Source organism: Crinia signifera, chromosome 6, assembly GCF_055691185.1.
Source record: "Crinia signifera chromosome 6, ASM5569118v1, whole genome shotgun sequence".
Taxonomy (NCBI): domain Eukaryota; kingdom Metazoa; phylum Chordata; class Amphibia; order Anura; family Myobatrachidae; genus Crinia; species Crinia signifera.
In genome coordinates, this window is record NC_139222.1 from 89,097,677 (window position 1) to 89,121,276 (window position 23,600).

At 42.3% G+C, this 23,600-nt stretch overlaps 1 protein-coding gene across 1 annotated transcript in view; it reads left to right on the top strand.

The window, feature by feature from the left end:
- Nucleotides 1-1,129: 1,129 nt before the first annotated feature.
- The window catches only part of KCNB1 (potassium voltage-gated channel subfamily B member 1), a 186,147-nt gene continuing 163,676 nt past the window's right edge, over nucleotides 1,130-23,600 (top strand). The window contains exons 1-2 of the mRNA XM_083146407.1: nucleotides 1,130-1,910; nucleotides 6,107-6,820. Coding sequence (XP_083002533.1) covers nucleotides 6,254-6,820 — 567 coding nt within the window. The 5' untranslated portion in view covers nucleotides 1,130-1,910; nucleotides 6,107-6,253. The remainder of the gene's footprint in view (nucleotides 1,911-6,106; nucleotides 6,821-23,600) is intronic.

Here is a 23,600-nt window from a genome sequence, read left to right on the forward strand (position 1 = left end):
GGTATCGGAGGTTACTCCTTACTGCTAGGTCTAACCTAATTCAACGATTTGTTTTATTTGTCTGTATTCTCACTGATTACAGCATTCCAAACTGGAGTTACCTAAACAAGTGTGGTTGCATGCCCATACAAATGAGAAAGCCACACTGACAATACCTTAATCCAATGGACTAATCATCCGCCACTCTACCTTTATGTGATACGTGTGAATAAAAAGCCTATCGTGAAATAAAACCCTTTTTAAGCCATTTGATAAAATTGATGGAAGGGGTCTTATGTTTCTAAAATATCATAGGGCAGAAAGCCTCTTCTATCTGTTCTATCTCAATAAGGGCCAGATGTTTTTAGCTTCGAAAAGTGATAAAGTGGAGAGTAATAAACAGCCAGCCAATCATCTCCTAACTTTCATATTACAGGCTTGAATAATAGCAGCAAGGAGCTAATTGGCCAGCTGTTAATCACTTTTTGAAGCTTGATACATCTGGCCCCCTGAATTCTAATACCTGTTTACCACCAAAATCCTAGGATTTTTTTTTTCCTGGGATTTTGCCCTGTCGTACCTAGTTAGACCCCATTTCCACTGCACAGTAGTCCTGGGTTTTTCCCAGGGTGCCTCCATTTTCTATGCACCCTTGAAAACCCAGCAACACCTGTTGATGTAATTAAAATGGCCTTTATTCATCATCCAACGCATACCTCCCAACATGACCCATGCCAGGAGGGACAAAATGCTCTGCTTCTGGACTTTCCTTTTAATGTATGATTACTATCACCTGTTTTTGAACAGGTTAACTAATAAGAAAGGTGCTTCACCACAGGTGATGGCAATCCTAAATTAAGAGGAAAGTCCAAGAATAGAGCATTGTGTCCCTCCTGGAGAGGGTCATGTTGGGAGGTATGCAGCGCCATGGAAGGATCAATCATATCAGACATGCTTGGCTACCTGACCCTCTCCATGAGGGAGACAATGCTCTGTTCCTGGGCTTTCCTGATAATGTATGATGGCCATCACCTGTGGGGAAACACCTTTCTTATCAATTACCTAGCTCCCCACAGGTGCTGGCAATCATACATTACCAGGAAAGAACAGAGCATTTTCTCCCTGAAGGAGAGGGTCAGGCAGGCAAGTATCCTTTTGGATTTACCTGTGTATAAAATCCTGGGAGTAATTTCACTGGACTGTTAGGGGGGTTTTCCCACCAAAAACCCTGCTTGTTAACCGGGAAAAATCCCATGTCACAAGACCCGGGAGTCTTTCATTGGAGCCGTTTCCACTGAGCCAATTCCTGGGTGTATCTGACAATTACCTAGGTTTTTTTGGGCAGTGGAAAATTGGTCTAATAGTTATAATCTCTGTTCTTGGCAGCTTGGCTCATGCTCTTTTTGTACTAATGGCCTTGGTTATTATTGGCAGCATTCACAATAGACAGGGATAGTGTGGCAAGCAATGAAGAAACACAGAATTTAGGCTAATGTTCCTGTACAGCGAGACACAGGGAAAACATGGCATTATTATCTGGCACGGTGAGAAGAACAGAGCAGCAGGCTATTGAGGCATAAAAGTAGTATTGCTTTATATCCGGGCGCGAAAGAGTCAAGCAGAGGTGTGCTTTTCTAAGTAGCCTGTAGGGGGCGATCCCTTCCTCTTTTCAGATGACAATATGAAATTACCTCTGTGAAGAAGTGCGAGCTGTATTGCAGAGAGGAAAAAGCTGGAGCTCCACACCAGACTTGTTGATTTCTATCAGGAACCTGAAGAAAGCATTGGAAGCTGTTACATGCACAAGCACAGGGAGAGGCCTGAATTAGCTGTTTGCAGTGGATCCCGGGATTAGCAGCAGCTCAGGAGATCTGTCTGTTCCTGCACAGGGAGGAGGATCTTCTGCCTGTCATCTGCAGCCACTGGATGAGGTACAGTATGTTCTGCATGTATAGATGTCTCTGCAGCACCTGCACAACACACTGTGTATATATTACCCTGGCACCCCAGGCAGCATGCACGTGTGGGTTGGGATACAGACTGTAGCATAGGTTTTTGCATCTGCATTTTCTTAGTGATTGTTTACTATCTGCCATAAATGAGCAATGGATGAACAGCTGATATAGTATAGGGGGTGCATTGTTCCATCTGCCCACCATGCCTGGGAATGAATACAGGGATCATTCTATGTATACTGTACACACATATGTTGTCCCCTCCACTGTGGAGTATTCCTGTGACTGGCAGACATTGTACCAGTGTGTGGTGAGTTACACATTTTCTGCTGCGCTATCAAATATCTGTGACAGGAATACAGATGTTTATTTACATTTAATTCAGCTGATAGATTCCAGTGTGCCAGGCAGACAGGCTCCCTTATCAGCCACTATAGTAGGCACCTGAGTCACCCCTTCTGGATGCCAGACCTACAACACTGAAAATCAGAACCCATATTTAGGGCAAGACATAAAAACAATACAGGAACTGGTGCCCTGGACACTTGTAACCATGATATGAGGCCCATTTCAGGAAAGAACATGTTCACTATCCCTCTCCTCACAGCATAGAGAATGGACACTACTCTCCTATCACAGCAGGCCATGGATACTACCCTCCCCTCACAAGAGAAGCCATAGACTACTCTTCCCTTGCAGGAGACGCCATAAACACTTCTCTCCCATCACAAGAAAGGCCTAGACCAGTGGTTGTCAAACGTGGTCCTCAAGACAGTCCTGGTTTTAAAGATATCCATGCTAAAGCACTGGTGACTTAATTAGTGCGTTTCGACAGTTTGGTTATACCATCTGTGCACAACCAGGGATATCCTGGACTGTTTAGGAGCCTTAGGGATCACATTTGGCAACCACTGCCATAGACACTACTCTTTCATCACAGTCAAATCTATGGATTATTTGTTTATCTTATTTATTACCAGATTCTTCTATAGCGCGCACATATTCCGCAGCGTTGTACAGAGTATAGTTGAACATTCACATCATAGTTGAACATTCACATCAGTCCCTGCCCCAGTGGAGCTTACAATCTATATTCCCTACCACATGTACACGCACACACAGACATTCTAGGGTTAATTTTTGTTAACCTACCAGTATATTTTTGGATTGTGGGAGGAAACCGGAGTACCTGGAGGAAACCCACACAAGTACGGGGAGCATATACCAACTCTGCACAGTTAGAGCCATCGTGGGAATCGAACCCACGACCTCAGTGCTGTGAGGCCGTACTGCTAATCATTAAACCATTGGTGTTGCTCCAAAGAGAAGGTAGAGGAGTGTTATTTTAAAAAAAACCATAAACACTACTCTTCCTTCATACAAACATTTATACACACTACTCTCCTGTCTCTGTGCTGTAGATAGTATTAAATCCCAGTACTTGTACAGTATGTATGTGTGTACTGAGTAGTAGTAGTACACTGTTATTCTACCATTAACAATAATGGGCATCAATTCTTGAGGTATGAATATATACTTAAATTCCAAATAGCATGTGTACTCAAATGCATCAAAATCTAAATGTAGGTGTATTTCGGACTTATATCCCATAATGTCACCTGGAAAGACAATCAATCAAATTGAGTACAGTAGGCTGTGCACGTGTGTAGCATCCCCCTCGAGTTGTAACGTAATAATACATAGACATATGTTTAAAAAAACCATCCTTATAATGAGGCACATCTGTTATATGCCTGTGTACCAATGGCCATTTATAATAAGGGAGACACCAGCATTACTTCCTAGCCACTTTTGATTGGCTGTAAGTGTTTTAATCCCTTCAGCTGAGAGTACTTTATTTTATTTATTTTTACACCATCAATCCAAAAATGTGCTATTTGAATTTTAATTAAAAATATATATAAAAAATGCAACTGTTATATTAAGCACAATTCTTTTTGTCACAGATTTATGATGCACATGTACAGAGCTTAGAATGCATCCACCGCTAAATGAATCCCAGCATATTTTCATGTGTACAAAAGCAATCAGACCAGTACTACTGTACAGTAACTGTTGCGTGTGTACTATAGATGTGGTTTATAACAGTTTTGCTGTCTTCCCGGCATGTCTGCTCTATGTAGCAGCATGATAATACTAATACAAGAAGTTCTACTTTCTCAGAAAGGGTGTATAGTTTACATAGGTAAAATATTATTTATACTAGAAGAACTTTCTGTTCCATGTTCTGAATTTGTAATGTAAAGCAATACATCTCCCCAAGTATATGTGCAATTATAGAGCGTACAGTGATACTCTTCTCCCTGAGTTATGTATGCTTTGTACAATAGTGTTACAGCAGTTCTCCAGGAGTGTTTACAGGAGTGTGCAGTGGTAACTATTAGATCTCTCCTCCATGAATGGTGTGTTTTGTAAATATATGTGATAGGGAACTGCTCAAAGTGTGTATATATACTGTATATAGAGTGCTGCGATAATATATATTCTCCCTTCTCATTTCTGAGTAATGTGCTGTGTGCAGATGTGTGCCAGATGATATTTGGTCCGAGCATAGAGGCTGATGTAGAGATTGATACAGTATTGATGTTTGTGCAGTTGAGGTGTCAGTTGTTGTTGTTGTTGTTGTTGTTGTTAATATTACCACTACCAGTTATTTATATAGCGCACACATATTCTGCAGCACTTTAAAGAGGACACTTGGACATTCACATCAGTTCCTGCCCCAGTGGAGCTTAAAATTTATTGTTTACCTACCACATATACACGCACACACATTCATGCGAGGGTTGATTTTTGTTGGGAACCAATTATCCTACCAGTATATTTTTGGGAGGAACCCAGAGGATCCGGAGAAACCCATGTATGCAAGTACAGGGACAATCTTCACACAAATGGAAGGTCCTGACCTTAGAGCTGTGAGGAGGTAATGCTAACCATTACATTATCCCTGCTGCCCTGGGTGTATATGGAAGTGTTTCAGCACGTGGCTGCAAACTCTTTCACAACACCACTGCCACCGTGGCCATATCCTAAGAAAGTTACATAGGAGACTACGTCAGGCAGGGGTTGCTCGAGTAGCGATGTTATGGCCGTTGGTGCCACAATGGTGGAGAAATCAGATCCACTAGTGTAGACAAGCAGAGCTCAGATAGTGAGCAGCACTGGGTTAACTAAGTCTGTCATGTGCAGGGCTTGAGAATCCGTTTGAAATCCAGCCGTGCGAGATCTGCGCACCTCTATAACAGGCCCATAGTATTACTACCAGTAATACACTCCCACTAGGGATGCACATGCTATTGTCAGTACTGTGATAGTAGTTCTCCTCTCCCAATGTGTGTGTTTATGTAGAGCGAACAGTAATACCATACCATTAGTAACAGTAGCACTCTCCCCCCCCCCCCTGTGTGTGTGTGTGTGTGTGTGTGTGTGTGTGTGTGTGTGCAGAGTATACTAGAGCTGTAATATAGTATTAATACTAGTGATACTAATGCTGTTAGGAGAACAGTTACCCTCTTCCAGAATGTTTGTATGTAGTACTGAAATAACATACTATTAATTCCAACAGCATTCTCCTCTATGTGTGCTCTGTACAGTACAGAACGTAGATGTCCTCCTTCCCAAGAGTGGGGGCACAGTGGTAGCATAGTGTTAATACAGGCACCCTTTCAGTTGTGTGGTAAAATAGAACTGTTCCCAAAGTGTGTGCATAGTGTACAGCAATTCATAGTATTAATATCCAAAGCCTTCCCTCCCTCAGTTACATACTGCATACAGTAACCTCCCTCAGCCATGCACATCACTGTGAAAGAAGAGAACTGCTCTTGAACTGTATAGCTTAGCATAGTATTAACATCAAAAGAACCTCTCCTCCCTTAGTTTTTTTCTTTGTGTGCGTGCTTTGTACAGTAATGTGATCAGAGTTCACTTCTACTGTAGTGTGTGTTTGGACCCCAGTAGCAGTAGAATGTGGATGGAGAGTTCAGCACCACACACTTGTGGACAGCGCCCTTTGCATGCAGTGAGCTCAGCCAGTGACAAGTAAAGCCTGGCTGGACTGTTGTTTCTGAGCAGATTACAGGAGCTATTTGCTCGTCTGATTAATGGATAAAGCACCTAACACTGTGTGAAGGATGCTCTTGCTTACTTTGTAGGTCACAGCAGAGGAAAATGTCTGTCCGATCCCCTCTCCTGGTGCTTCTCTCAGAATGGAGGTGAAGAGAGACAGGTGACCAGTGACTGCCACCACCAGCCTAGACCCAGCTATTCTAACATTGCCAGAGCCTGTTCATTCCACAGAAATGCCCGGGTGGATGAACAAGCATGGATCCCGCTCCACTACCTCACTGCCTCCTGATCCAATGGAGATTGTACGAAGCAAGGCTTGCTCAAGGAGGGTGAAGTTAAATGTTGGTGGGTTAGCACATGAAGTTTTATGGAGGACCCTAGATAGGTTACCACGTACCAGGCTTGGGAAGCTAAGGGACTGCAATACCCATGAGTCCTTGATGGAAATTTGTGATGACTATAACCTTGAGGAAAATGAATACTTTTTTGATCGGCACCCTGGGGCGTTCACCTCGATCTTGAACTTTTACCGCACTGGGAAGTTGCATATGATGGAGGAGATGTGTGCTTTGTCCTTCAGCCAAGAGCTGGACTACTGGGGGATTGATGAGATCTACCTGGAGTCCTGCTGTCAGGCCAGATACCATCAAAAAAAGGAACAAATGAATGAAGAACTAAAGCGAGAAGCGGAGACTCTGAGGGAACGAGATGGGGAAGAGTTTGACAACACTTGCTGCGCTGACAAGCGGAAGAAACTGTGGGATCTGTTGGAGAAACCAAACTCTTCTGTGGCTGCCAAGGTACTGTACCTTTTTAATTGTCATTAACTTGAGCTTCTTGTTTGTTTAACGTATCTTAAAGGTTTCTTGGGTTGGAGATTACTGATGTAAATATATAAGTGTGATCCTCTTCGATCTGCTAATGGAATAATCTTTCTTGTTTGCTTAGAAAAAACAGGTGAAGTAATAGTTACAGCTACCTGTGCTGCATTGTAACTTATATGGTGAGATGAAATTAAAATGGATTCAGTTTAGCATGCAAAGAAATGTGGTCTTCCTCCTGGTAACTGAAAGAATTTTGTCATGGCCATATATTTCCACAACAGACATGTGATATTCTATTCTACAAATACAGACTTTTATTCTCTTGTTGACTCCAGAGTTGAGTCTGATGGCAAATATATTGTAATTTGAATACATGGTACTGGCAAAATATTGGCATAATGATTCACATAATACCAGATACTACAAGTACCAATGCCTCTTTGACTTTACAATCCTTCATAACCTAAGAGCATTCATCTAACCTTGTGTGTTTTCTATTACCCCCAGGTTCAACGACAGACACTTAGGGAGAGATGTATGAAGCAGTGATAAGGGAGGAGAAGTGATAAAGTGCCTGGTACTTTATCACCAGCCAATCAGCTCCTGATTGTTAAGTTACAGGCTGGGTTTAAAAAGGGACAGTTAAGAGCTGATTGGCCAGTGATAAAGTACCAGGCACTTTGTCACTTCTCCTCCCTTATCACTGCTTCATACATCTACCCCTTAGTCATCAGAATAATCTCTTGGTTAATGGTTTTTATTATGTAGATAAAGTAGATTAAGGATGAACTGAATGGAGTGTTTGCAGGCTCAAGGGTAGATGTATGAAGCAGTGATAAGGGAGGAGAAGTGATAAAGTGCCTGGTACTTTATCACCAGCCAATCAGCTCCTGACTGTTAAGTTACAGGCTGGTTTTAAAAAGGGACAGTTAGAAGCTGATTGGCCGGTGATAAAGTACCAGGCTCTATATCACTTCTCCTCCATTATCTCCTCCCTTACCCCTCTGTCTAGATATAGAGGAATTGTTTCCTATTAATGTGTTTATTCAGCTGGCTTGGATTCCACACGTTTCCACTCCACTGACCAGCACTCATCCTATGCTTTACTATTATAACTTTTATTTATTTTCCAGCATAATTTGCAGCACTTTACAATTAGTACAGTGAGGCTGGTCCTAAGCTTAAACACCGTGCTTCAGTTGTCTTCATGGTGTCTTTCCTAGCCCTCAAACATGTACCCAGATGTAAATTATAACCGCACATGTATGTTGGTAACATTGCAGGCTATGCTATGTGTCAAGTAATGATCAAGTCATATGCATGCTTAATAGATAACATTTCATGGATAATACAACTGGCTGCTTGTGTGTGATACTGTTCTATAGCATTGCAGTTTCTCCTCCATATATATATATATATATATATATATATATAGGCAGGAATACAATGTGGCACTCCCGGGATTTTGCAATAGAAAAATTTTTAATGGAGCAGAATACACCAACGTTTCAATGCCTACTTGGGCATTTTTGTCAAGGCTAAAGACTAATACATAGTGTGTCCTACCTTAAATACACCAAAACACAAACGCCGCAGTGCCGCGAACGGGACCACGCACCCGTGCGGCGGCGCAGACACAGTGACGTCAACCCGCCGACGCTTCCCCTAACGTCAGCGGCGTATGTCGCCATAGCAACCTATATGGACAAAAGAGAAAAAAAACAAACATTTAAAAGCACATTAATCAAAGCAAAAAAGGCTATACATTTCATAAAGCATGTTGGAAATGTCACGATGTTACAGAGTTAAAGGTAACGCAAATAACCAAAAAACTAAACAGCCAAAATTGCTGATTAGCCAAGGCACAAAACGGCAACCCTCAAACTTTGAGGGTAAAAGTATAATGACGTTATTATAGTCTATGAATAATCCAGACCAATGGCATATAGGCACATAACGTATAAGGGCATCTACGGAGTCCCCTGCACAAAAGAAAATTAGTTAAAGGCATAGTATAAATCTCCACAAAAAAGCAATTGGGAAGATCAGGAAAACAGGAACTCAAGATGAATATTAAATTTCACACTGATAATACACTAATACCAGAGTGATCATTTAGTCCGTTGGGGGTAACGGTACCCAACCTCAGGATCCACCTCGCTTCACACTTAAGCAGAATAAGACCCCTGTTGCCACCCCTCAATGAGTCTGGAATGTGATCTATCATCCGATACTTTAGTTGAGACATAGTATGGGATGACGTCACCCAATGACGGGCTACAGGTTGTTCACTGCTACCTGATAGTAAGGCTTTTTTAATAGCTGACCTGTGGGCTGTCATACGTTCCTTAAATGACCGTTCTGTTTTGCCAATGTATGACAACCCACAGGGACAAACTATTTGATACACCACATACCGGGTGTTACAGGTTAAGGTGTGGTTAATGTACATACTTCTACCAGTTTGTGGGTGTGGAAACGTATTACCCGTCATCAGGAAGCGACAAGTGGTACAGGTACAACGAATGTTACCTTTGTTAGACCTCTTATTACTGGGGCCAATTAGGATATTAGTTTTCACCAGTGTGTCCTTTAAATTTCTAGGTCTCTTGTAACATGCTAGAAGGTTGGTAGATTGTAAACCCAAATCCGGGTCTGATTTAATCATATGCCATAGTTTTTTTGAAGTGGCATTAATGATGGGGCTACTAGAGTTGTAAGTAGTAACCCAGGGCATTCTGTCCCCCAAGGCCTTCGCTGTGGGCTTAGGTATCAGCAAATCTTTTCTATCAATACCATCGACCTTAGTTTTAGCTGAATCAAGGACTGTAGATGGATATCCCCTATCCTCAAATTTAGACAACATGTAATCCATTTGGAGGGCCGCTCGCACAGGGTCTGAATTAATACGTTTAGCCCGCAACAGCTGTGAATAGGGCAACCCCCGGATGGATGATTTAGGGTGACAGCTAGAATAATGAAGCAAATTGTTCCTGTCTGTTGGTTTGGAAAACAAGCTCGTGGTCAGTTGACCAGCCTCATTCCTAATTTCCACATCTAAGAATGTAATCACTTCTTTACTATGTGTGAATGTAAATTTCACAGGGCAAGATGTTGCATTATGCTGTTCAATATGTCTTATGAGGTCCTCCGCTGGGCCCCTCCAAAAAATCAAAAGATCATCTATATAGCGGGTGTAGAAAAGTATACGACCCGCTATATGATGATCTTGGAAAAAGATTTCTTCCTCCATCCTGAACATGAAAATGTTCGCATATGAGGGAGCTACCGCCGCCCCCATTGCACACCCCGTTAATTGGAGGTAAAACCCCCCATTGTAGATGAAAAAATTTTTTGTCAATATCAATTCTAAGAGTTTTAACAATAGGTCTACATCTGGTCCAACATAGGCAGGATGACCTGTTATGTATTCCCTAACCGCGGCCATCCCCAAATCATGGGGAATGACCGTGTAGAGACTACATACATCAATTGTAAAGAGGCTGATGTCCTCTTTGATCTCCACAAAAGATTGTAGTTTACACAATAGGGACGTAGTGTCTAACAGGTACCTGGGATGTGACCGTATGCAGGGTTGTAGTACACTATCAATTAAAATCGAGGAAGGTTGAAATAGGGACTCTCGGGCAGAGATTATAGGACGGCCAGGGGGATCAATCAGGGTTTTATGAATCTTTGGGATGGTATACATAAGCGGTACTAGAGGGAAAGCTGGTAGTAATGCTTCTTTCACCTGAGCGGTAATAAGCTTTTTGTCAACCGCCTGCTGTAACACACACTCCAATTCCGTCCTAAACACTGCAGTAGGGTCCTTAGGCAATTTACAATATGTAAGTCCATCATTCAAATGAACCATGACTTGATCATGATATTTATCGCGGTCCTGCAGGACAAGGGCACCCCCCTTGTCTGCCGGGCGGAAAACAAGTTTGTCATTTTTAGACAGTTCACTCAGGGCCGTACGCTCTGCTTTTGTCAAATTGTCCCGTGTAGGAGGTTTCTTGGGAATTTCCATGGATATATCCTTATCCAGCAGTCGCATATACGTTTTTATAGTCGGATTGAACGACTGCGGATCAAATTGTGATTTAGGTAAAATTCTTTTGAGCTGCGCTGGTATAGTATCCCAACCAACTGTTGGTACCTTTATGCCCACTCCTGCGTCTCTTGGTTTCGAGAAATAATCTTTAAGTCTTAATTGCCGGGCTAATCGATGATGTTCCACATTCCAGTTATTCTTGTCAAAGTGTGCAGTCGGGATAAAAGATAGGCCTTTGGCCAGGAGGCTGGATTCCGTTGGAGTAAGTGGGTATGAAGACAAGTTAATAACTAATTCCTGCCTCTCCCGATTGGAGGTCTTTTTCCAGCGTTTTTGTCTCTCGGCCTGGCCCCCCCTACGGGTGTAAGGTCGCCACCTCCTCCTTGGGGGTTGCGTTTGGGGCGAACCCCTAAAGGGTGTAGTTGGCTGACAGATGATGGTCCCTCTCCGACACATTCTCCCTCGCTGTTAGAGGAGTTAAACTCAGTGGAAGACCCTTGATGTCTGTCCGTACCTTTGTTGTGTCTCCGAAAAAACGGTTTCCTGGGGCCCCCCGACCGTTGTGGTGCCGTCCACTGGTAGACCAAGTTCTGGTCGTAATCTGCGTCCACTTTGGTTTTCTTATCACGTTTAAATTTGATTAGATTACGTTTATACACTTGTAATTGTTCGTTGAGTTTTGCGTACCAATCTGTACTGGGGTCTTCACTGAGACTGGTTTTATGGGCGATTTCAAATTCTGTGATTTTATCTTTCGCCAATTTTACTTCCTGGGTAGAGTACTCGATTATCAGAAGCATTAAATCAAATGAACATTTGTTCATAATGGAGACCCATTTGCGACAAAACGTAGAGTCATGTCTCCCAATTGTGGGGCCATTTTTCATACGTAGCCCCCTCGGGATTTTTTTAGCGCGATAGTACTCGCTGAGTGACAGACCATGATAGTAATAGTCTATCTCGCGTTTTTTCAATTTTAATAGGTCTCTATACAGATCCTCAAACGATGCAGCTTCTGACAAATCCTCTAACAGGCTGCTGTACAAAATGCCCTCCGCTTCTTCTGGTGTGTAGCTGTGAGCTGCACCCACCGGATATACAATAGGGCAATAGCCTCCCCCCGATTGAGTAGGGGCAGCTTGTGACATACTACAGTGAAAACAGCCTTTGATACTCAGGACCTTGCAGATCCACACAAAAATAGTTAAAAACTGAGAGTGGGGAACACTCACGGTTGCAGCCCGTCGTCCACGGGTAGCAGCACAGTCCTTGGAGTACACAAGGTACGCAAAATTGGGGGTGCCCCGACAGATGATCCAACAGCACGCTGGTACACCAATAGATACAAAGCACGGGGTCCGGCACAGCCTCCTGAAGAAATAGTTACCCGGGTGCCTCCAAACAATCAAATGGATAGGCAGGAATACAATGTGGCACTCCCGGGATTTTGCAATAGAAAAATTTTTAATGGAGCAGAATACACCAACGTTTCAATGCCTACTTGGGCATTTTTGTCAAGGCTAAAGACTAATACATAGTGTGTCCTACCTTAAATACACCAAAACACAAACGCCGCAGTGCCGCGAACGGGACCACGCACCCGTGCGGCGGCGCAGACACAGTGACGTCAACCCGCCGACGCTTCCCCTAACGTCAGCGGCGTATGTCGCCATAGCAACCTATATGGACAAAAGAGAAAAAAAAACAAACATTTAAAAGCACATTAATCAAAGCAAAAAAGGCTATACATTTCATAAAGCATGTTGGAAATGTCACGATGCCGAGAGTCCCTATTTCAACCTTCCTCGATTTTAATTGATAGTGTACTACAACCCTGCATACGGTCACATCCCAGGTACCTGTTAGACACTACGTCCCTATTGTGTAAACTACAATCTTTTGTGGAGATCAAAGAGGACATCAGCCTCTTTACAATTGATGTATGTAGTCTCTACACGGTCATTCCCCATGATTTGGGGATGGCCGCGGTTAGGGAATACATAACAGGTCATCCTGCCTATGTTGGACCAGATGTAGACCTATTGTTAAAACTCTTAGAATTGATATTGACAAAAAAATTTTTCATCTACAATGGGGGGTTTTACCTCCAATTAACGGGGTGTGCAATGGGGGCGGCGGTAGCTCCCTCATATGCGAACATTTTCATGTTCAGGATGGAGGAAGAAATCTTTTTCCAAGATCATCATATAGCGGGTCGTATACTTTTCTACACCCGCTATATAGATGATCTTTTGATTTTTTGGAGGGGCCCAGCGGAGGACCTCATAAGACATATTGAACAGCATAATGCAACATCTTGCCCTGTGAAATTTACATTCACACATAGTAAAGAAGTGATTACATTCTTAGATGTGGAAATTAGGAATGAGGCTGGTCAACTGACCACGAGCTTGTTTTCCAAACCAACAGACAGGAACAATTTGCTTCATTATTCTAGCTGTCACCCTAAATCATCCATCCGGGGGTTGCCCTATTCACAGCTGTTGCGGGCTAAACGTATTAATTCAGACCCTGTGCGAGCGGCCCTCCAAATGGATTACATGTTGTCTAAATTTGAGGATAGGGGATATCCATCTACAGTCCTTGATTCAGCTAAAACTAAGGTCGATGGTATTGATAGAAAAGATTTGCTGATACCTAAGCCCACAGCGAAGGCCTTGGGGGACAGAATGCCCTGGGTTACTACTTACAACTCTAGTAGCCCCATCATTAATGCCACTTCAAAAAAACTATGGCATATGATTAAATCAGACCCGGATTTGGGTTTACAATCTACCAACCTTCTAGCATGTTACAAGAGACCTAGAAATTTAAAGGACACACTGGTGAAAACTAATATCCTAATTGGCCCCAGTAATAAGAGGTCTAACAAAGGTAACATTCGTTGTACCTGTACCACTTGTCGCTTCCTGATGACGGGTAATACGTTTCCACACCCACAAACTGGTAGAAGTATGTACATTAACCACACCTTAACCTGTAACACCCGGTATGTGGTGTATCAAATAGTTTGTCCCTGTGGGTTGTCATACATTGGCAAAACAGAACGGTCATTTAAGGAACGTATGACAGCCCACAGGTCAGCTATTAAAAAAGCCTTACTATCAGGTAGCAGTGAACAACCTGTAGCCCGTCATTGGGTGACGTCATCCCATACTATGTCTCAACTAAAGTATCGGATGATAGATCACATTCCAGACTCATTGAGGGGTGGCAACAGGGGTCTTATTCTGCTTAAGTGTGAAGCGAGGTGGATCCTGAGGTTGGGTACCGTTACCCCCAACGGACTAAATGATCACTCTGGTATTAGTGTATTATCAGTGTGAAATTTAATATTCATCTTGAGTTCCTGTTTTCCTGATCTTCCCAATTGCTTTTTTGTGGAGATTTATACTATGCCTTTAACTAATTTTCTTTTGTGCAGGGGACTCCGTAGATGCCCTTATACGTTATGTGCCTATATGCCATTGGTCTGGATTATTCATAGACTATAATAACGTCATTATACTTTTACCCTCAAAGTTTGAGGGTTGCCGTTTTGTGCCTTGGCTAATCAGCAATTTTGGCTGTTTAGTTTTTTGGTTATTTGCGTTACCTTTAACTCTGTAACATCGTGACATTTCCAACATGCTTTATGAAATGTATAGCCTTTTTTGCTTTGATTAATGTGCTTTTAAATGTTTGTTTTTTTTTCTCTTTTGTCCATATAGGTTGCTATGGCGACATACGCCGCTGACGTTAGGGGAAGCGTCGGCGGGTTGACGTCACTGTGTCTGCGCCGCCGCACGGGTGCGTGGTCCCGTTCGCGGCACTGCGGCGTTTGTGTTTTGGTGTATTTAAGGTAGGACACACTATGTATTAGTCTTTAGCCTTGACAAAAATGCCCAAGAAGGCATTGAAACGTTGGTGTATTCTGCTCCATTAAAAATTTTTGTATTGCAAAATCCCGGGAGTGCCACATTGTATTCCTGCCTATCCATTTGATTGTTTGGAGGCACCCGGGTAACTATTTCTTCAGGAGGCTGTGCCGGACCCCGTGCTTATATATATATATATATATATATATATATATATATATATATATATATATATATATATATATATATATATATATATATATATATATATATATATATTGGTGGGTCCTGGCACTCGCTATACAAGGCTTGCTTAGCCTGTTGCCATCCGCATTTAGGAACCAAGGCAGTCCCACAATATCGCAATATTCCGGCGGCACTCAGGAATCAACTGAACAAGAAGCACAGCCTCACACGGGTATTAGCCGACGTATCAATAAGGTTTACTTATTTTCATCAGGGCATAAAACAATATTGCACTCACCATATTTATGTGCTCCCTTCACCACGTGAGTCTGTCAATGCCGGGCAGCAGGCGTAGCTCCGCCCCCAATAGTATATAGTTAAAACATTGGATGTTGGGTGAAGTAGTTTGTATGCTGTATATACATATGTTGGATGATTGGATAATTAGAGGATCTATAGTACATACTGTACACACACCTAGGCTGATGAGTGTAGTAGAGTATGTGCAATATATACATTTATTAGGTGGTACAGTATATACACATGGGTAAAGTGCAGTAGTATTGATATTGTTTGTGATACTATGACCAAGTAAACACAGTGTCTAAGTGACTACCCTGCTGGAATGACCCTGCAATGTCAGCAAGTAACAGCCAACAGCAGGGGCGGATCCAGGATAAAATGACAGGGGGGGCACCATGATAAAAGAGGGTTTTAAGTGGGGGAGGGGCGGTGTTAGTGGTGCCAGTGTACATGCTAAGAGAGCGGCAGAGAGAGGATGGGAATGGGATTAAGTACGCAGGCCCACCATGGCGACAAAAGGGGTGTGGCCACTCAACAGGGGGCGTGTCCTTGAGTGTAGTGTACAACACCATATACAACTTATACACATTATGCAACAAAATACTAGACCCCATTATACTTGCCCCTTACACATGATGCCAAATGGAATGAGCCAAAATTCACATAATGCCACATGGATATAGCCAAAATTCACATAATGCCACACGGATTGAGCCAAAATTCACATAATGCCACACAGATTAAGGGCAGTATTCAATGCGAAAAATTCGCCGTGTTTTATGGAGAGTTTGTGCTTTTCTCGCCTTGGATGGAGACTTTTGCTCTCCAAAAGCGAGCAACCCTATTCAATGTGAAATATTCGCCGTCTTTTTAAGTAATTTTCGCCGTCTCTCTCCGTGTAGAAATTCTCCATCTTTTGATGGAGAGCAGGAATGTGAACTTTTAAACTAAAAGGGTGTTTTTTTTAATTTTGGTGTCAAAAAATCAGGTTTTTTTTTCTGTGGAGGGCCATGTTATTTTTATTCATGTGCCTATAGCACATGAATATATATTTAATTTTAAAAAAAATATTTTTTTACATTTTTTTTTTTTTCTTTTTTTTACACAGTGCAGCCAGCAGGGGGCCAGAGCGCTCGAGCCGCTCATTAGATATTCATATATTCACTGCACCCGAAGCACGTTCGGGTACAGTGAATACTGGGTCCCCCGCTGGCTATAGAGGGGGGCAGCCTGTGCTGCCTGGGTCCCAGGGGGGGCCCCTACCCTCACATATGTTCTGTGGCATCCAGGGAGACTTTAATCTCCCTGGATGCCACGTCCCTGTCAGCTCCCTGCTGCGGACGCTCGTCCGCTGCAGGGGTTAAGACTCGCCGCGAGTGGCGGCGAGTCTTATAAACATTGAATAGTGGCAGCAGGAGAGGCAACGAGCCCTCCGGAACACGGAGAGTGCACGGCGAGCAAAAAAAAATGCTCGCCGTGCACGGAGAATATTACCATTGAATACTGCCCTAAGCCAAAATTCATAATACGCTTCATAAACAGGGACACCACCAAAGGCGCGCATTAAACATTTACACCATAATGTCCATTACACGTTAAGTTACACGCCATTATGTCCATTATGTATTATGCCAAACACCATAATGCCTATAAAAAATTATGCTACATAAGTGCTGCTTATCTACATGCTCATTTCCAAGGGTTCCATGCTCATTGCCAGAGGTTCCATGCTCATTGCCATGTGGGATTACATGCTTATTGCCAAGGGGGATACATGCTTGCGGTAAATGGAGGACAGCCGCCGCCATACAGAAGTGATAGCCACTGACAGTGGCAGAGCCTGGCTGTATTCAGAGCACTGCAGGTCCCGGCTAATTGAAATAATACCCCTTTTACACCAGCCTAGTCAATGCTTTTTCTGGTGTGAGGGGGAGAGAAAACCACCCCTCCCCTTTAACCAGTTATCTCATTTAACCGGCTATATCTTCGGAACCAACTGACCCATTTATATGAGACAAGTATCATATTGAAGAACTTTTGAGTGGGCTTTGAATGATTTTGGTCCAGTGAAACTGGAACGTTTGGTTCCAGAGTGCCCTCAAAAAACATGAACAGCCATGAAATTACATTTCAAAAATACAAAAACGGTTTACATGCAATATCTCTGGAACCAATTAACCGATATGGACCAGCCTGGTATCATATTGAAGGAAGCGAAGCTTCTGTGATGCCAGAGGGGGAACTGGCAGCCATCGGAACCGGGTGGGGGTAGGAATTGACGGGTCCCATATTATCCTATGGGGAAAAAAACTTTACAGCTTTGCCAGGCGATATCTCCGGTCCCCGGGGGGCTAGAGACACAGGGCTGGGCTCGTTGGAAAGCCCTGGTCCCCAGCTAGACAATTAAATGACAGGGGGGCAGGTGCCCTCCCCCCCTGAGTCCGCCACTGGCCAACAGGGATGCTTACACACATTACTCACTATTTTTTGAGTGATCTAGACATAAAATGAACTTTGTGCTGTAAAAACAGTAGAGTACAGTGGTATCTAGTGCCTCCACATGGACTGTTGTATAAGATGTCATTATACCCCATAACTACCTTCTCCACAGCAAATGGCGTTCCAGCTCCCATTGTATCCAATTGTTGTGTCCTTTTCCATTTTTATATCTAGAGGTTGTTGCTGATATATTTTTTATGGCGCAATAATCCCCCCATGCACTCATAGTCCACCCCATGAAACATTACAGGAAACACCCAGGCCATCCCAGGAAACACAGAATAGGAACTCCATAATAACCTAGGACCCTGCATCAAAAAGAAAGAAAAGGGTCTCTTTAGCTCAGCTGAAGCCACTGTTTATGAGGACAAATCTATAGAGTACCCTATGTAAACATGACCAAAATCTCTTTCACAGGCCATTATATGAAACATCACAGGACGCTTACTGACCACACCAGGAGACTCACACAGACCCTCACATGGCAATGTGTTCATTATCCCAGCAGTGGTTACACCAGCATTCACAATCCGGACTACTGGAATCCTGACTGCCAAACATATGCTGGGCGAGTTAGAGCTAGGCAAAGAAGGGGGATGGGGGTTTAGGTTTTGGCTGTGGGGTATGGATGGTGGGGCATTCACAGACCACCCCATGAAACCAGATCTCCTAGACCATTAAGACATGACAGGGCTATTACAGAAAAACAAAGATCTCCTAGAATGTCAAGACGTGGAAGGGCTATTACAGAACAAAACCCATGAAAAATGACAGTTATCAAAGACCACCCCAAAAAGAGACCACAGTGCTCTCACAGACCAGCCCGTGAAAAAAAACACCATGAAACACATGCCTTAAGCTGCCCGCACATGGTAAGATTTTTTAAAACGATATGGCGTTTGCGACCAATCGGATTGACCAATCATATAAAAACGTAAAGGTAGCTCAAACGTACTTGCAGGTTTGGGTGCAGTCTCATTGCACATGATGGAGCCTCCAAGCTATTTTAATTTCTTCCATGGTGTTCCCCTCTACCCACACCTCCATCTTGTGATTTGTTACATAATGCATCTTCAAAAATCCCCATAATTCATAGGGCAACATTATATATATATATATATATATATATATATATATATATATATATATATATATATATATATATATATATATATATATATATATATATATATATATATATATATATATATATATATATATATATGTGTGTGTGCTGTCAGAACTCAGCTGCCATATATTTTAAAGGAAGTGGATCAAAAAGGTTAACTCTCGATTCATTTGATTCGTCGTGCAGATCAAACAAACACCAATGATCATGAGCTGATAAATGCAGCCTCTGAAAAACTCCTTTTCTCTCCAGTTATCTGCTGATGCACAAGAAAATGAAAGCAGCTCATCAGTCAGCTGTATGATTCATAGTAGTCCAGGAATTAATGCTATGATGGAGCACAAGTCACAGCTTTAATTTAATGGTGACTCTTTTATTCTCACTTCTTAAAACCTGTAGTGCCGATGAGAAAATTGATCACATTTTTATTCAAATTCACAGAACGAACTATATTATGTTCCCGATAAAAAAAAAAAATGCCATTGCTAAAATCAGAAGATGCATGTATATGTCATATTTAAGTCTCACTTTCATTACACACTATTTCAGTATACAGTACTCAATTTTTAAACAACGTTAGCAAGAGAATGATTCGCTATTCACTACATTTGAATAGAATTGAAATAACAACAGGTATAATTCTCCCACCCAGGTTAGACCCCATCTCCCTAAAAAAAAAAAAAAAAAAAAAAAAAATGAACACTCCTCAGGTTAAGCTGTATATCTGCAAGTGGCCAATAATAAGCAGCTAGCCTGTAGTGGAGACTGGCATCATTAGCGTGCATTTGAACCTGCCCTCAGGCACCCACAATTGACAGGCATATACAATAATAATTATTTTATTTATATATCGCTCTTTCTCCAATAGAACTCGTCGCTTAACAGATAGAATGAATGTAATACAGTAGAGGAACAATGAAGTCCAGAAAAGCTTTTCATAAACTACTGAGAGCATGATGATACTTTAGGAAATTATAGAAATGTTTGAGTAAACTGTAAAGTCTGTTTTTGAAGGATTGACTCTGACTGTGGGGGAAAGTGATTTCCATAGAGTTACGGCAGATTTTAGGTACTGCTAATAGTCCTTCATCTACAGATCGCAGTAATCGGGTGGGACAGTATGGAATCAGAAGCTGCTTCAGGTACCTTGGGCCTTGGTCATATAGGGCTTTGAAATGCAGTAAGTTAATCTTGAAGATGATTTGCCATTTTATAGGCAGCCAGTGGAGAGAGTAGAGAATGGGAGTTATGTGGCTAGAACGGGGCTGGTTGGTTAACAGCCTTGAATCTGTGTTTTGTACCAGCTGTAATCGGTGCAGTTCTTTTGCTGGGAGACCAAGGTAGAGGGCATTGCAGTAATCCAAACGAGAGGATACAAATGCATGTATGTCTTTTGGCAGATCTTCATAGGGGAGTAAGTGTTTGATTCTGGCTATGTTCCTCAGATGAGAGAATGAGGATTTAATTGTGGCTGATATCTGATGTTTAATTGTAATGCCACCATCCAGCCCCATGTCAAGATTCCACACATTATCAGTGTTTTGTAATCCTGTACCCCCAAGTGTAATTCCATTTGGTTGGCTATACTGCAGTATTGTCCTTTGATGTTGAGGTCCTATCATAAGGACCTCTGTTTTATCAAGATTCAGTCTCATACCACTGGCACTCATTCACTCCTGGAGCTCAGCTAGAGATGTTATTAGGTTCTCAGTGTGAAGGACAAGTACAGTTGTGTATTATCTGCATAGCAGTGGTAGACCAGGCCATGGCGCCGGTGCCTAATTACAGTATTTCACACCGTTGCAGCATGTACACTGCACAAAGCATGGGGGATAGTATAGAACCTTGTGGAACACCACATGGCAGATGGTGATGAGTATACTCCATATTACACTCTCTGTGACCTGCCAGTGAGAAATGATTTGAACCAGCTTAGTACTGTGCCATCCAGTCCATAGTACAGTTTTTCAGTTGCTCAATAAGCCTATGGCCCACAGTATCGAATGTGTCAGAGAGATCCAGAAGGATTAAGATTGAACAGTCACGTCTGTCTCTTGCCATCAGAAGATCATTTATGGGCGTCCCCATGAAAGCGCTGGGTGTTCCCCCTCAGAACATAAGTGGGTTGATACCTGCCCTCTTTTTGGGGATCTGCGGCAATAATAAAAGCCAGCAGTTCAGACTGACTTTTATAACCAATGGGGGGGGAAATCATTTGATGGTCGGTGACTATCGAATTAATTCTATGCCCTTCGACCTTTTGACTGTCAATCTAATACTTGTGTCAACCTTGCAACCCTGTCGGCCTTAACCATGTCAACCTATTTTATGTGTCGACATTCAGCGGTCAACCCACGACTCATACCCATTTCTAGAGACCCACGCATGCACCTCAGGCCTTCGTGTCTACTGCGCTACAGAAAGAATAGACACCCGCACAGAGCCTGTATGTAGGCCCCTCCCCTTTGCAGTCTGAATTGGTTTGCAATTATACAAGCCTTCCCTCTCGTCACTTGTATTGGGCGGGACCACCCATTCCCTCTCCTGAGAGAGAGAGAGAGAGAGAGAGAGAGAGAGAGAGAGAGAGAATGCATTTTAGCCATGTAACTCATTTGGACAAGTTGCATTACGCATATGTTTGGCACAATATCAGAGAAGCATTGTATGCCAGTTGCAGAATTATTACACAATGTATCATTATATGACTACTTTACGCTGCGATACCCAGCAGGTGTTGAATTAAGTTTAGTATTTGTTTAATCTCTTTGCTGGAAGCGATAAACATTGTTATGCTTTAGTAACTAAATCAAGCCAAGTTTCCAATTTTAATGGAACTTAGAGCTGAGTTTATACTTGCATAGTGTTTAGATCTTTTTTAATAAGTCTGATTCAACAGTGTCTGGAAGGAGCAGGGAACTGATTGTGTAATAACCATGTTTGCAGGTTTTTAGGTTTCATTATTTTAAATAATGATCAACTTGCACAATGAAATGCTTTACTGGTGTTCTTTAATGTGTGGTATTGGTGCTAAAACAAGTTGACATTCGGTAGGTTTGTTTTTAATTGCTAAAAAGCAAATATAGAGGCTCATTTATCAACAAGTAGTAAAACTCACTGTGAATGATGAAACTTGTTGTGTATGATATCTGGTGCTCCAGCTAATCATCTCCTAGCTGACAGTTGGGAGATGATTGGCTGGCGCACTATTTATGATTTGCAATGAGTTTTATTGTTCACGAGTTTTAGCACTCGTTCACAAATAAGCCCCATGGAAAGCATTAGGTATTTAGGTGTACCGAGGTATATGTGTAACTTGTTTAGATGCAGCCGACCAGCACTAGGAATCCATTGTTTCTAAGCGTCGGTAACTAAGAATTGATGTGGCACTCTCTCATTCACCTAATTTATAGGAAACCGTTTTTCTGCAAGGCATCTGTTGTCTCATGGCTAGTTTCCATCTGACTACAAGGATGCAAGTTATTTAGATGCTTTCATTCTTATTAGCAATAGAGATATGAGCAATCATTTCTGTAATCATCAATATGAGATGAATTGGGATGTTCTATATGTACAGTATACTGTAGGCCTTGATTATTAGTGATCTTCCGTACTTTGCTGCCCTAATTAATATACTTGCAAAAAAGAGGGAGGGGAAAAGGGGAGAGGCCGAGGGCACTGGGCTATAATGACAGAGAGTGAGAAGGCATGCTCCGATCAATATGGTCAAGTATAATTTAACGTTATAAAATTGTGGAGGTGCTCCCAGGGAGTAGGGTAAATGTAGACAAAAAAGTTGGATATCCAAATCTCCCTAAAAAACTTTTTCTGATCCTACTCTGTCTTGCACAGCATTCCAGCAGCCCATGATAGGGTATAAAGGGTCAATCTTCCTGCAATGTCATTTTGTTGACTACAGGACGAGACCTAGGTAATTGTACCACTACCTATCTACGTGCAAACTCAACTTCTTTCCACACTTCACTACCAGGGTGGCATCGCTCAACCTCTGTTCACTACAGTTATTTCTGTACACAGAGGATAGCAGCAAACACCAGGGACAGGGTGAAGGAGTACCTTATACTCTAAATCTACTCAGGGTTCTCTCATTTCTAGGGGACCCGGGACCCGACTCTGCGCTGTAGTTTGTATAACAGAGCCGGACAGGTCACCCCTGGAAACAGCAGAAACTCTCTCATCTATATTCCGACACCTGTGACGCTCTCGGGGTCCGCTCAACTGCGCATTCACTGACAGACGTCACATGCACAGGCAGCAGCGACTCCTTTAGCAAACCCATACTCAGGTGTCTCTATACTCTGATCATACTGCTACCATCTAGATACTCAGACCAATCCAGCTAAGACAACACTGTCACCTACAGGAAACGCTGTTGCAAAATGAAGTAATTTTTTACATTAATTCCTAACACATATTGGTAATTGAGGTGTTTATTGTCTATTAGGATTTCTAACCAGTATATTGATATACTGTCATTGATTGGAAGATTTCTTCCACCTTATAATCCCCAGACAGAAATATTTTGAAATAATATTTCACTACTTTCTCACGTAAATTGTTTATTAGTGTTATTTGTTTGTCTTTGTCTTTTGTCCTTGTCTGACCCAATTCCAGGGCCATGTTTTAACCAATAAAGTTTGTATTAACAGTAATTCATTACCAATAGAAGGCTGTGCCCCACCC